Source organism: Sorex araneus, chromosome 6, assembly GCF_027595985.1.
Source record: "Sorex araneus isolate mSorAra2 chromosome 6, mSorAra2.pri, whole genome shotgun sequence".
Lineage (NCBI taxonomy): Eukaryota > Metazoa > Chordata > Mammalia > Eulipotyphla > Soricidae > Sorex > Sorex araneus.
Window position 1 is genome coordinate 71,123,214 of NC_073307.1, and position 13,086 is coordinate 71,136,299.

General features: G+C 36.4%; 1 protein-coding gene across 5 annotated transcripts in view; it reads right to left on the minus strand.

The window, feature by feature from the left end:
* CNTN1 (contactin 1) overlaps nucleotides 1–13,086 on the minus strand; it is a 336,636-nt gene that overhangs the window by 13,362 nt on the left and 310,188 nt on the right. For all 5 annotated transcript variants that reach the window (XM_055143917.1, XM_055143916.1, XM_055143918.1 and 2 more), the window contains one exon: nucleotides 5,689–5,845. In XM_055143917.1, the coding sequence (XP_054999892.1) occupies nucleotides 5,689–5,845 (157 nt within the window). The remainder of the gene's footprint in view (nucleotides 1–5,688; nucleotides 5,846–13,086) is intronic.

Here is a 13,086-nt window from a genome sequence, read left to right on the forward strand (position 1 = left end):
ACCCCACCCCATTTGAATGGATTCTTATTACATACGGGATAACACCCAGAGTCTTAATCAGCACTGAAGACTTGGTAGGCTAAATCCTCACTACCTCTCCAGCCTCACTGCATTCGCTCAACCTCTAAGTATGATCAGCACCACCACGCTGTTCACTATTCTTTGAATATCTCAGTATACTACAAATCCAGAGTTTCTACATTAATCTAAGAGAATTTTTATCTTTCCACTTAGCTGTACATTAATTATTTCCTCATTTCTTTTTATTATCTTGAGTAGTATTATCTCATCAGAGTAAGATTTTCTCCCAGAATTAATGAAAATATAAAGTGCTCTTATATAGCTTCTTACTCCCCTCCTATGCTTTACTTTCGATGTTACTATTTTTACATATTGATAAATCAAGAACTTATATAACATTCTGCCATGAAAGAAGGGAGGATAAAGTAAGCCTATGGCCATCGTATATATTAACCTCTTCTTTATTTAGGCTACTATGCAATCTCTATAAGATTAGAAGCTCAAAATAACTTAAACTTATTACTAAGCCAAATTTGTTAAGCTTAATGTTTATTAATAATTACTTGATTGGTTTTTGGACCACTCTTAGTGTTTGGGATTCCTTCTCACTCTGTTCTCAGAAATCATTTCTGGCAGTGTGTAAGGGACCACATGTAGAACCAGGGGTCAAACCAAGGTCAGTCATGTGCAAAGAACCGTATCCCATGTAATAACTCTCTGTCCTTATTATTTATCAAGAAGTAAATGCTTACATAGCATATACCTGCATTATTGATGATGTTAATACACATCCTAATTTAATAATGTATGAATGGACTCTATATATGTTAACTATGTTAATTTGGCTCTAGAGGAGGGAGGATGGGAACAACAGAGTTAAATACCTAAAGGTCCCACATAGACAATGTCTTCCTAGCCCTTCTGCAACTACTGTGTCAAAGATGACAATTTTGGGAGCTGGATAGGGCATTTGCCTTACACATGGCTGACCCAACTTCGATTCCCAGCATCCCATATGGTCCCCTGAGCACTTTCAGGAATAATTCCTGATTGCAGAGCCAGGAGTAACCTCTGTGCATCGCCGGATGCGACCCAAAAAGCAAAATAAATAAATAAATAAATAAAACCCAAAGATGACAATTTTTAAAATTGGTTTTTCAGAGTTAGAGAGACAGTAACATTTGTTTTGCATGTGTGTGACCACGTTAAGTTGCCAGCACCCCATAAAGTCCCCAGGCCCACTGGGTGTGGCCCCTGAGCACAAAGCCAGGAGTAAGTCTAAACATAGCTGGGTATGGCCCCTCCAGAACCAAAACAAAAATCATGATTTTAGTATTTAATCCAGCGGGTTTGGACATATAGTCTAAACTAATAGCATGGTTTCTTCTGTGAAAACATTGTAATAAATTATATTTTATATAAAATCATTACTTTATATAGGACTGGAGCGATAGCACAGAGAGTAAGGCGGTTGCCTTGCACGTGGTCAACCCAGGTTCAATTCCGCTGTCCTTCTTGGAGAGCCTGGCAAGCTACTGAGAGTATCTGCCCATAGGGCAGAGCCTGGCAAGCTACCCGTGTCAAATTCGATATTCCAAAAACAGTAACAAGTCTCACAATGGAGACCTTTCTCACAATGGTGCCCACTCAAGCAAATCGATGAACAACGGTGCTACAGTGCTACAGTGCTACTTTATATAAAATCAACACAATGAATATATCACTGTATCACTGTCATCCCATTGTACATTGATTTGCTCAAGCGGGCACCAGTAACATCTCCATTGTGAGACTTGTTGTTACTGTTTTTGGCATATCGAATACACCATGGGCAGATTGCCAGGCTTTGCCAATGAATATATAATAGCATTAAATATAATGGGAAAATTGTTTTAGTTTTCTAGAATCTATATGACTTCAGCATTCCCCTCATTCAATTTTAGATCATTATCTTTGTTATATAACATGTATTTTCCACAGTTCCAAAAATGATTTTTCAGTAACAAATATCTAATAATGCTATTACCAACTTATAGATTTCAAAGGACTAGACTATTTCTTGCCCTTAAGGGGGAAATTCACACTCTAAAATGTCCTTTAAAATCTTCAGTTTCGGACACAGGATAAGTTTGTTGGTAAATAACTTACCTTGCCATTGTGAGGTACTGGGTCCTACCATCAACAGCACACAGAGCCCACAATCTTCCTCAGTTTGACTAAACTATCAGTAATCTGTTCTAAGATACTTGTTCCAAGTAATTTGTTCCAAGATGCTTGTTCCAAGTAATCTGTTCCAAGATTCAAAAGTTGTGCCTGACTCTGTGCTCAGGGATCACTCCTACAGATGATTGGGATGCCAAGGATCAAATCTGGGTTGGCCACAGGCAAGGGCAGCACCCTACCCACTGTATTCTTCATCATAATGCCTTTACACTATATAGCTATAGCTATCAAAATAGTACGGTACTAGAATAAGTAAAGGATGACAGACCAGTGTGAGAACCATTAATAAAATACTCAGCTATTGTCAGTTATTTGGTGACAAAGGAGTTGAGTACATAAAGTGAAGCAAGAAAACCTCTTCAACAAATGGTGCTGGAAACTGTAAAAATAACCAGATTCATATCTCATATAATACATAAAAATTCATTCAAAGGGTCAAGGATTTATAGATTAGACCAGAAACCATGAAATACATGAAATAAAATGATATGCAGAACACTTCTGTGTATGTGTATGTATGTGTGTGTGTAAAATAAAAACAAAAATATTGGTGAGGATGTCATAAAGAAAATTAGTAACATCTACCGCTTATGCATATGTCACCTGGTCTAGCATTCTCGGAAAATTTATGGAGATTTATTTTTTAAAAAAATGAGAACAGTGCTCCCATTTGACCCAATTACCCAACTTCTAGATATCAACCCCCCAAACACAAAACATTAATGTTTAAAAAATTAATTAATGCATACCACATATAATTTCACGTATATTGAAACTATATGTGAGAGCAGCTCTTAGCACAATAGCTAAGATGGAAGCAACCAAAATATCCAACATCAGAAGAACGGAAAAAGAAGTTGTGGAATTTGATATATCAGGAGTAGCACTCCACATTGGATGGGATGTAAAGTAGAAGACAACCAATCTCAATTAAGAAAATACTAACTTACAGGCTTAACGTGTAACAACAAGTTAGTAATCTCTTACACAAGGGCTCACTGGTCCAGGATGAACTTCAAGAATCTTAACACATTTTCTTCTGTGAAAAATATTTTGTATCATTTTTAGTGAATCATCCATAACAAGCTAGATAAAATAAATTATTTAGGGCCTGCTCTGGGGGAGGTTTGGATGGTGGTTGGAAAAATTGGAAATGATGGTGGTGGGAAGGTATAATGCTGGTTGGATTAGTATTGAATTATTGAATTAATAAATCATTGTGAACAACTTTACAAAAATAAAATTAAATTTAAAAAGTTGTGGTACATACACACAAAAAATGGCTATGCAGCCATTAGGAAAAAAGTCATACAGTTCCTGGCAACTTAGATGGAACTGGGAAGTAGCACACTAAGTAAAGTAAGTCAGAGGCATAAGGACAAATATAGGATGATTCATTAATATATGATGTATAAAGATATATACCAATTGTATGGGCAATATTAATTGATAATAAACCTCAGTCAGATACTAGAACACATACTTGAGAGTGTCAGGTTTGGGAGAGAGTGGGAGGAGAATGAATAGGTTGACTGGAAGTTACACAGAAAATAGGTGGTAGGTCTTGAGCACATGGGTGGTGCTAAGGGAGGTAACAGTATGCACTATGACCACAACTCTCTAAAATAAAGGGGAGAGAGAGACTCAGTGAGAACGAACTTTGAACCAGAGGTAACACAAAGATGGGGGTGGGAGAGTCATAGGTACTTTGGGTGAGTGTGCAATAACTCAAAACATGAATATCAAAAATGTGAACACTATCACAATTGTAAACCTAACCCATAATAAAAAAATTTTAAGAAAGAAAAGTAAACTCAGATTTTTTTTGTAAAAATTTGTGTCACATATACATACACACGTATCATTTTATTATTAAGCTATAAGGGAAGATGAAAGCCTGCAACTTGAATGAAACTGAAAGATATCTTACTAAGAAAAATCAGTCAAAGGAACAAAGACAAATAAGGAATTATTTCATAAGTAGAGTTTAAAGAAGCATATATGGGAACAAAAATGGTCAATGATAACATATCCTGCGAGTCTGCCTATAAAACTGAGTTTGCTTAAGTGTATAGTTGAACTTAGAGACAATGGTGGAGAGATGCTATACACTCTGATGGTAGGTACAGTGCAGCAACATTGCATTCTTGAGACGTTAATATCAATGGTATTGAAAACACAAAGCCCAAATAAAAAGCTATTTCTCATAAAATTATCAATTTTACTCCATTTTAACTCATGTATCATGTATACAGGGTAAGAATAAGGTATCAAAACCTAAACAAATAATAAGCTCTTGAAATCCAAAAGGGGAAAGACATCTCTTTCTCAAATATTTAGCTTAAATCAAACAATGTCGGCTGAGAAATAGTACAGGAGGTAAGGCTTTTCATGCAAACCACCCTGGTTTGGTACCCAGCACCTGATCTGGTCCTCTGAGTACAGCCAGGAGCACTGCTGGTGTGGCCCGAAAACAAATATAATCAAATTAAAAAGTATGAAAAATGTGTAGTTTTTGTAGAAAAGTATATGAGAGACAAAAAAAGGATATATGGTAAGGGGAAGAGTTATCATCTTCACTTTAAATTTATAAATATATATACATATTATGTAAGACATGGAAGAGAGGGTTAGGAGATAATTAAAATGAGTCCATTGAATTTCCTTCTGACATAAAGAAAGTAATGATAGCATCTAATGGACTAGAGGGCCAGGCAGATTGTACAGCAGGTGAGGTATTTGCATTGAATGTCGCTGACCTGAGTTCATTCCCTAGCATCACCCCCAATCCAGTCCTCACCTGAGTGATCCCTAAGCACAGAGCCAGTAGTGAGACCTGTGCATAGCACAGAAGCAAAAAAGTATCTAATTGTCCAGTACTAAGCCCCATTTTACTGTATTACGGTACTTTAGTTGTACCTTAATGTCCAGGCCAGATAATAATAAGTATAAGATACACGATACAGTTAACATTTTGTTTGTTTCTCCCCCGCCCCCTTCCATTTTTGGAGGGCCACGGTTGGCTCTTTGCTCAAGGGTTACTCTCGGCGAGGCTTGGGGCACCATAAAGGGTTCTGAAGATCAAACCTGGGCTGGGTATGTGCAGGAACTCTATCTATTGTACACTCTCCCAACCCCTCCTTTTTTTCTTTTTAAGAACAAATTTACAAATTTTACTTTTGTTTACCCTACGGACAGAAGTACTGTCTCAGTGCATCACTGGTATTTTTAAGTACTTAGCAAGAAAACTAATATTGGTGTGAACATTAGTCCTATCTCTCCTCTGGGGCTCGCCTCATACAGAGACACGCACAGAGACACGAGTCCCGTTGGTAGAGAACATGCCTAAATTTGATGCCCTGCACTGCTGTGGCTCCTTCCTATAAAACTTGAAAAATAGAAACCGCAAGTACACAGTAAGCATGTAGTTAAAGACTGGCTTACCTGAAATTTTGACTTGAGATACTACTCCATCTCCTCCGTCACTGTGTGCACGGACCTCTACAACATATTCTCCGTCCCTGGGGATTGGGACTTTAATGGAGTGTGAAGGAGTTGAAAACAGTTTGCCTTCATGTTGGCCATCGGGTCTATAAAGTACCTTAAAAGGTTTCAAAATATGCATATTTAATAAAGCGATAAAAATGATCCAATGCACTAATATTAAAACCAGAATTGGAAAAGAAAAAAAACAGAATTGGATTACATTTCTATTAAAATAATTGAGAAATCTATGTCTAATATTGATTTGGGAAATTCACATAATGGTTAATTAATTGACAAAATTGCTTTTTCATAGTTTCTAGAGGAATCCAAGCACATAAATCATTTGAATTTAAATTAGGTTAATAATGTAAAATAAAGAGTGCAAAAATGTGCCTTTAATGAAAACATATTTTATTGAATTTGCCTAAAATATGCCTAAAATTTAATATTTTAATTAATATTACAGACTGATTTCACAGATATTGCAGGTTGGTTCCAATTTATCACAATAAAGTAAATATAGTAAATGAGTCACACAAATGGTTTGGTTTTTTTGTGTACATAAAATTTTAGTTATTCTATAATATACACTTAAAGTGCTATCATTATGATGATGATGATGATGATGATGATGATGATGATGATGATGATGATGTTGATGATGATGGTTTGGGGGCTTCAACTGGTGGTGCTCAGGGCTTAATTCTGGCTCTGTGATCAGGGATCACTCCTGGCAGAGCTCTGGGACCATGTGTTGTACCAGGCATTGAACCCACATTGGCTAAATACAAGGCATCAGTCATTGTAATACCACTCAATTTCATTATCTCTCACTGCATTATCTCTCAATTGTACTATCTCTCACATTGGTCACATGCATGCCTCAGTCATGGTACTATCTCTCAAGGTTCTATACTGTAGGCTGTCTATTCTATACTGTTAAATGTGCAATACTGCATTAAAATTAGATTGTATATATATTTTAATTTAAAAAATATTTTTTCGCTAAAATGTTAAGTTACAGAAAACGCTATCACTGCTGTTGGAGGAGGATCTTTTTCCAATACTGACATGTTAAGATGGTGGTCACAGTAATTTAGAAATAGTAAGATTTGCTGCATATATAGACCCTACCTTTCATGAAAGAGCTCTCTGTAATTTGTGATACTGTTTGAAAATACAACATGTATAATATATAATCTATATATTATATATGCATAATCATATATTATGCATATATACACATCATTGTCACTGTATCACTGTCATCCTGTTGCTCATGGATTTGCTTGAGTGGGCACCAGTAACGTCTTCACAGTGAGACTTGTTACTGTTTTTGGCATATCGAATATGCCACAGGTAGCTTGCCAGGCTCTGCCCTGCGGGCGAGATACTCGAATATGCCACGGGTAGCTTGCCAGGCTCTCCAAGAGGGGCAGAGGAATTGAACCTGGGTCGGCTTCAAGTAAGGCAAACTCCCTACCCACTGTACTATCGCTCCAGTCCATATAATAGACATAATACGTAATATATCTACATATATAAACATCAATACATATAATGTACATGAACATATATAATAAATGACACAAAAACAGATATTCTTTCAAAACTGAAGCTGATCCTCTCAAACCTTGCTACTAGTTTATTAGCTGATTTTATGATCTATTTTAAATACTTTGATGTCATTTCATAATAATTGCAGCACAATCATCAATCTAGATTCTATCACAACAAATGTTTCTTTGTTCATCTACTGCACTTACACACATCACTGAAATCTTGAGCACTTAAAGTAATGCATGAGGGCTAGAATAACGTTCCTTTAAACTCCTTTCCATATTAACAGTTTGACTTAATTATCTGATTATGCATCTTTAAAATGGCCTCTAGATAAAATCATGAATCCTTTCCATTAGATCTTAAAAATTGTCTTTGTTCATATTCATTAGAGGGTTATTCTCTGTATTAGAGATAGCTTTTAAGATATGTATTTCTTAGGGGCTGGAGTGAGCACAGCGGGTAGGGCGTGTGCCTTGCACACAGCTGACCCAGGTTTGATTCCCAGCATCCTATATGTCCCCTGAGCACCACCAGGAGTAATTCCTGAGTGCAGAGGCAGGAGTAACTCCTGTACATTGCCTGGTGTGACCCAAAAAGGAAAAAAAATGAATTTCTTAGATAATAAGATTGAAAGTTAAAATTATTCCTGAAAGACTGGTTGTTGAGTCATCGAGCATAGAAATATAAATCAGTATTTTGAATTTTTCTTTGTATAGATCTTTTAACTTTTTAGTTAAGCTTATTCCAAGTTACTTGATTTTCTGATGCATAATTTTGAATGAGATTGTTGTTTTAAATATCTATTCTCTTTTATTATTTGCATAAAGAAAAGCCATTGACTTAGCTATTAATTTTGCAGCCTTCCACTTTATTATTCAAATCTGTTGCTTCTAAAAGAGTTTTATTGTAGTCTTTAAGATGTTCTAAATATAGTTTCATATAATCCACAAATAATGAGAGTATGATTTCTTCCTTTCTTATCTGGGTGCCCTTAATATCATTATCTTACCTAATTGCTCTGACACATGTTTCTGGTACAGTACTGAATAGAAATGGCAAAAGTGAACACCTTGTCTTCCGTCTTATCTTAGAGGGAAGGCTTTTAGGTTTCCCCCATTGAGATAATGATAGCTGTGGGCTTGTGGTAAAGAACCTGAATATGTCCAGGAAAGTTCCTTCAATTATCATTTTATTGAGAGGGTAGGAAGTTTTTTAAAAAATGAAAAAAATCTCAACACTGTTTTCAATAGAGGTTAAATCAATTTACACTACCAGCAATAGTCTTTTATCTCAATTTCCACGTCAGCTCTTGTTTCTGGACCTTTATAATAGGTGATTCTCACTGTTGTTAGGTGGCATCTCATTGCATTTTGTGTTTTCATCTACCTTATTTGCATTGATAATCCAGGATGACTGACAATTTTTTTGATAAAATTGTTTGTGCTTTGTATAGTAAAATACAGACCTATCTAGCAATTTTCCTCATAGGAAATGAAAATGTAAAACTACAAAAAATATATAGATATACTTGTAATAGCTAACACTATTAATAATCCAATGTTTACTTACAGTTAAATGGCTAAGGAAATTATGTTGTATTCATGATTGACAATTTTTTTGACATACCTATGGTGAGTTGTTTGTCTTATTTGTAGCTGCAACTAATCAGCTATTCTTCCTATTTTTTAATTGGAATAATTGTTTTGTTATTATTAAAATGCTGTTTTTTTCTTTGTTTCTAACATTTTTAGCCCTTTGTCACACTGTATGTGGGAGTATTTTCTTCCATGTCTTTTAGTTTTAGCGGCAGTTTTTTGTTTTTGTAGTTTTTGTGCTTTGTTTTGGGACCATACCTGGAGATGCTCAGAGCTGATCCCTGCACTCAGGGGTCACTCATGGTGGGCTTGGGGCACAATGGGGTTCCAGAGATTAAACCAAGTGGGGGATGCATGCAAGTCGGAAGCCCTACCCATTATACTATTGCTCTGGACCAGTGACTGTTTCTTTTACTGTCTGGAGGTTTTTAAATTTGATATAAGTTCTTCATTTACTTTTGCTTTTGTTTCCTTTTTCACTTTGTTCAGAGTTGAACCCAGAAGCAAAACAAGAGAGGAGTTTGTCCATCTTTCTCCCATGTATTTGATGAATTTGGGTCTAACATCTAAACTTTTAATCCATTTGAGTTAACTTTTATTCATGATGCTAGACAGTGATCTAGTTTTGGGGCCAGGGTGATAGTACATGGGTAGAGTGCTTGCCTTACAAATAGATGCAACCATATGTTTTTATCTTTCTTTTTGTTGATGCCATGAATTAACATTAATTGGTTTGCATGTTTCAAGCAATCCTTGTGTCCCTGAAACAACCCTAGGATCTTTGGGTGGGTAAATAGGCATTAGCTTCCATTAAAAGTCAAAAATGCATTATTTCCTACCAATAGAGTTGGAATGTCCTTTGAAGATGAAGCACTGATCTATACATTCCAGCGATAGTGTGCTGAATGCTCCCTTCTTCCAATAGAAACTACCTAAAAATCTGTTGTTTAGTGATGCCACTTTCATAAATAGTCTTTGCTAAATATTTGGATAATTTGTTAGAATTTTTAAAATTGCAATTTCACCATGAATTTTTATGCTGAAAATATCTTCTTTACTTAAATTTCAAAAAAGCAACATTTGCTGGTATCAAACTTGTCTTTTGCTGCTGCATTACCGTTTTCAAGCTTTATAGTGTTTTAGTGTTTTGCTTGGGTTAGACTTTGCCTTAAAGTACTATTAATGTATTGTTATGGTTGATTTAGTTTTCTATCTAGGCCATTATTACTTTCTCTATCTCAGCAATAATAGACTATTCTTTCTTTTTTTTAAAAAAAAAAGAGTCTGGCAAGCTACCCGTCATATTTGATATGCCAAAAACAGTAACAACATGTCTCACAATGGCCATGTTACTGGTGCCCTCTTGAGCAAATTGATGAGCAATAGGATGACAGTGATACAGTGACAGTGATACAGTGATTAATGGATTCTTGCCTTTAATTTGTTTGTTCATGGGGATAAGAGTTAGTACAGTAGTCAGGGTGCTTGCCTTACACATGGCTGACCCTAATTTGATTCCTGGCACAGCTATGGATCCCAAAACACTGCCAGAAATGGTACCTTAGAACAGTCGGGAGTAATCTGTAAACACCAATGGGTTTGGACCCCACAGAATAAACAAAAAAGAAGAAGAAATTTTTCTCTGCAATAACAACCTAGCTAACACTGGCACAAGAAATTGACCTTTCAGCCTTTCTCAGCTCTCTATATGCTTTTCCTACTCAACTTTTAATTTAAAGTGAGAGGTAAATCCCTGATTATTAGTGACATAGAGCATTTTTTTTCATGTGCCTTTTGTCCATTTGTAATTCTTCTTTAAGTAAATTTCTGGTTGGAATTTTTTTCACTGTAAAGTTCTACCAGTGGCTTATATATCTTTGATATTAACCCTTTATCAGATAGGCATTGGGTAAATAATTTTTCCCATTTCATGGGTTGTCTTTGTACTTGGTCACAAATTCTTTTGAGGTGCAGAAGCTTCTTAGTTTAACGTAGTCCATTTTTTATCTTTGCTTCCACTTGCTTGGGTAGTGATGTTTCATCTTTGAAGATGCCATTAGCCTCAATATCATGGAGGGTTCTACCTATGTTTTCCTCCATGTACCTTATGGATTCAGGTCTGCTATTGAGGTATTTAATCCATTTTTTTCTGACTTTTGTGCCTGCATTAGAAAGAGTTCTGAGTTCAATTTTTTGCATGTAACTGCCCACTTTTCCCAACACCACTTGTTGAAGATGTTTTTGTTTCTCCACTTCACAATTTTTGCTTCTTTATTGAAGATGACATAATCATATATTCGAGGGTCAGTGTCAGGATATTCAACTCTATTCCATTTATTGGTACCATTTTGTAGTAGAGTTTCAAGTTGGAGAAGGTGATGCCTCCCATCTTTTTCAAAACCAAGCACTACTTTACCTATCTGTGCGGTTTATTGTTCCATCTGAATTTTAGGAGTGTTTTATCTATTTCCTTGAAAAATCTTATCTGTATCTTTACAGGGACTGCATTAAATCTGTAGAATTTTGGGGGGAGTACTGCCACTTTGACAATGTCATTCCTCCCTATCCATGATCTGGGGATGTGTCTCCATTTCCTCCTGCTCTCTTTTATTTCTTTTGGTTTTTTTGTTTGTTTTTTTTCTTTTTGGGTCACACCTGGCAATGCTCAGGGGTTCCTCCTGGCTCTGCACTCAGGAATGACTCCTAGCAGTGCTCGGGGGACCATATGGGATGCTGGGAATTGAACCTGGGTCGGCCACGTGCAAGGAAAATGCCCTACCCGCTGTGCTATCACTCCAGCCCCCTCCTTTTTATTTCTTGAAGCAGTGTTTTGTAGTTTTCCTGCAGCCACCAGGAAAAATGAAAACATGAAATTCACTTATAAGTGGATAGATAATAGAGAGTATCATGCTGAGTGAAATGAGTGAGAAGAAGAGAGATAGACATAGAATGATTTTACTCATTTGTAGAATATTAAAAATGCATTATGAGGCTAATTACACCCAAGAACAGTGGAAACAAGGCACAGTAGAAATAAGGACAGTAGCGAAGTATAGGTCTTCACCTCTTTAATTGGGCTGATTCCAAGGTACTTGACTTTCTGAGGCATAATTGTGAATGAGATGTTTTAAAAAAATCTCTCTTTCTTCTATAATCTTCAGAGAGATCCAGATCAAAATAACAAGGAGGTACCATCTTATACCATAGAGACTGGCACACATAAAGAAAGAACAAGATCAACCAGGGCTGGTGCGTATGCAGGGAGAAAGGGGCGCTCTTATTCATTGTTGGTGGGAATGCCAGATAGTCCAGCCTTTTTTTGAAAAAAATATGGGGATTCCTCAAAAAACTGTAAATTGAGCCCCCATATGACCCCTTCTGAGAATATACCCCGAGGGCCCAAAAGCACACTGGAGAAATACCATCTGCATTTCTATATTCATTGCAGCACTATTCACAATGGCCAGAATCTGGAAACAACCTGAGTGCCTGAAAACAGATGAATGGATAAAGAAACTATGGTATAGCTACGTAAGGAATCCTAAGCAACCACCAGGAAAGATGGAGTTCTGAAATTCACTTTTTTAAAATTTATTTTTTTAATTGAATCACCATGTGGAAAGTTACAAAGCTTTCAGAAAGGCTTAAGTCTCAGTTACATAATGCTTGAACATCCATCCCTTCACCAGTGCATATATTCCACCACCAAGAACCACGGTAAACCTCCCCCCATCACCCGCCCACCAGCCCCCCCACCCTGCCTATGTAGCTGATAAATTTCACTTTACTTCTCTTTACTTTGATTACATACAAACCAAAATCTCACTATTATTGTTTGGAGTTTCCCCCCTAGAGTCGGATCTGCTGGAAAGGAAGCATTTGATAATTTGTTTTCCATTGCTGAGAATGAAAAGATATGATGTAGTGTAGCCACAGTAGCAGCTGTGAGGTTCTAGATTTCTGTATTTTAGTGACTAAGTCCAGAGGGCTTTCTGCCAGAGGTTGCATCATTGCTAGCTAGTACCTCTCTGCTACTTTATATTCCACATATGAGTGTAATATTTCTGTGTCTGTCTCTTTCTTTCTGACTCATTTCACTCAACATGATACTTTCCATGTTGATCCACTTATATGCAAATTTCATAACTTCATGCTTTCTAACAGCTGCATAGTATTCCATTGTGTAGATGTACCAAAG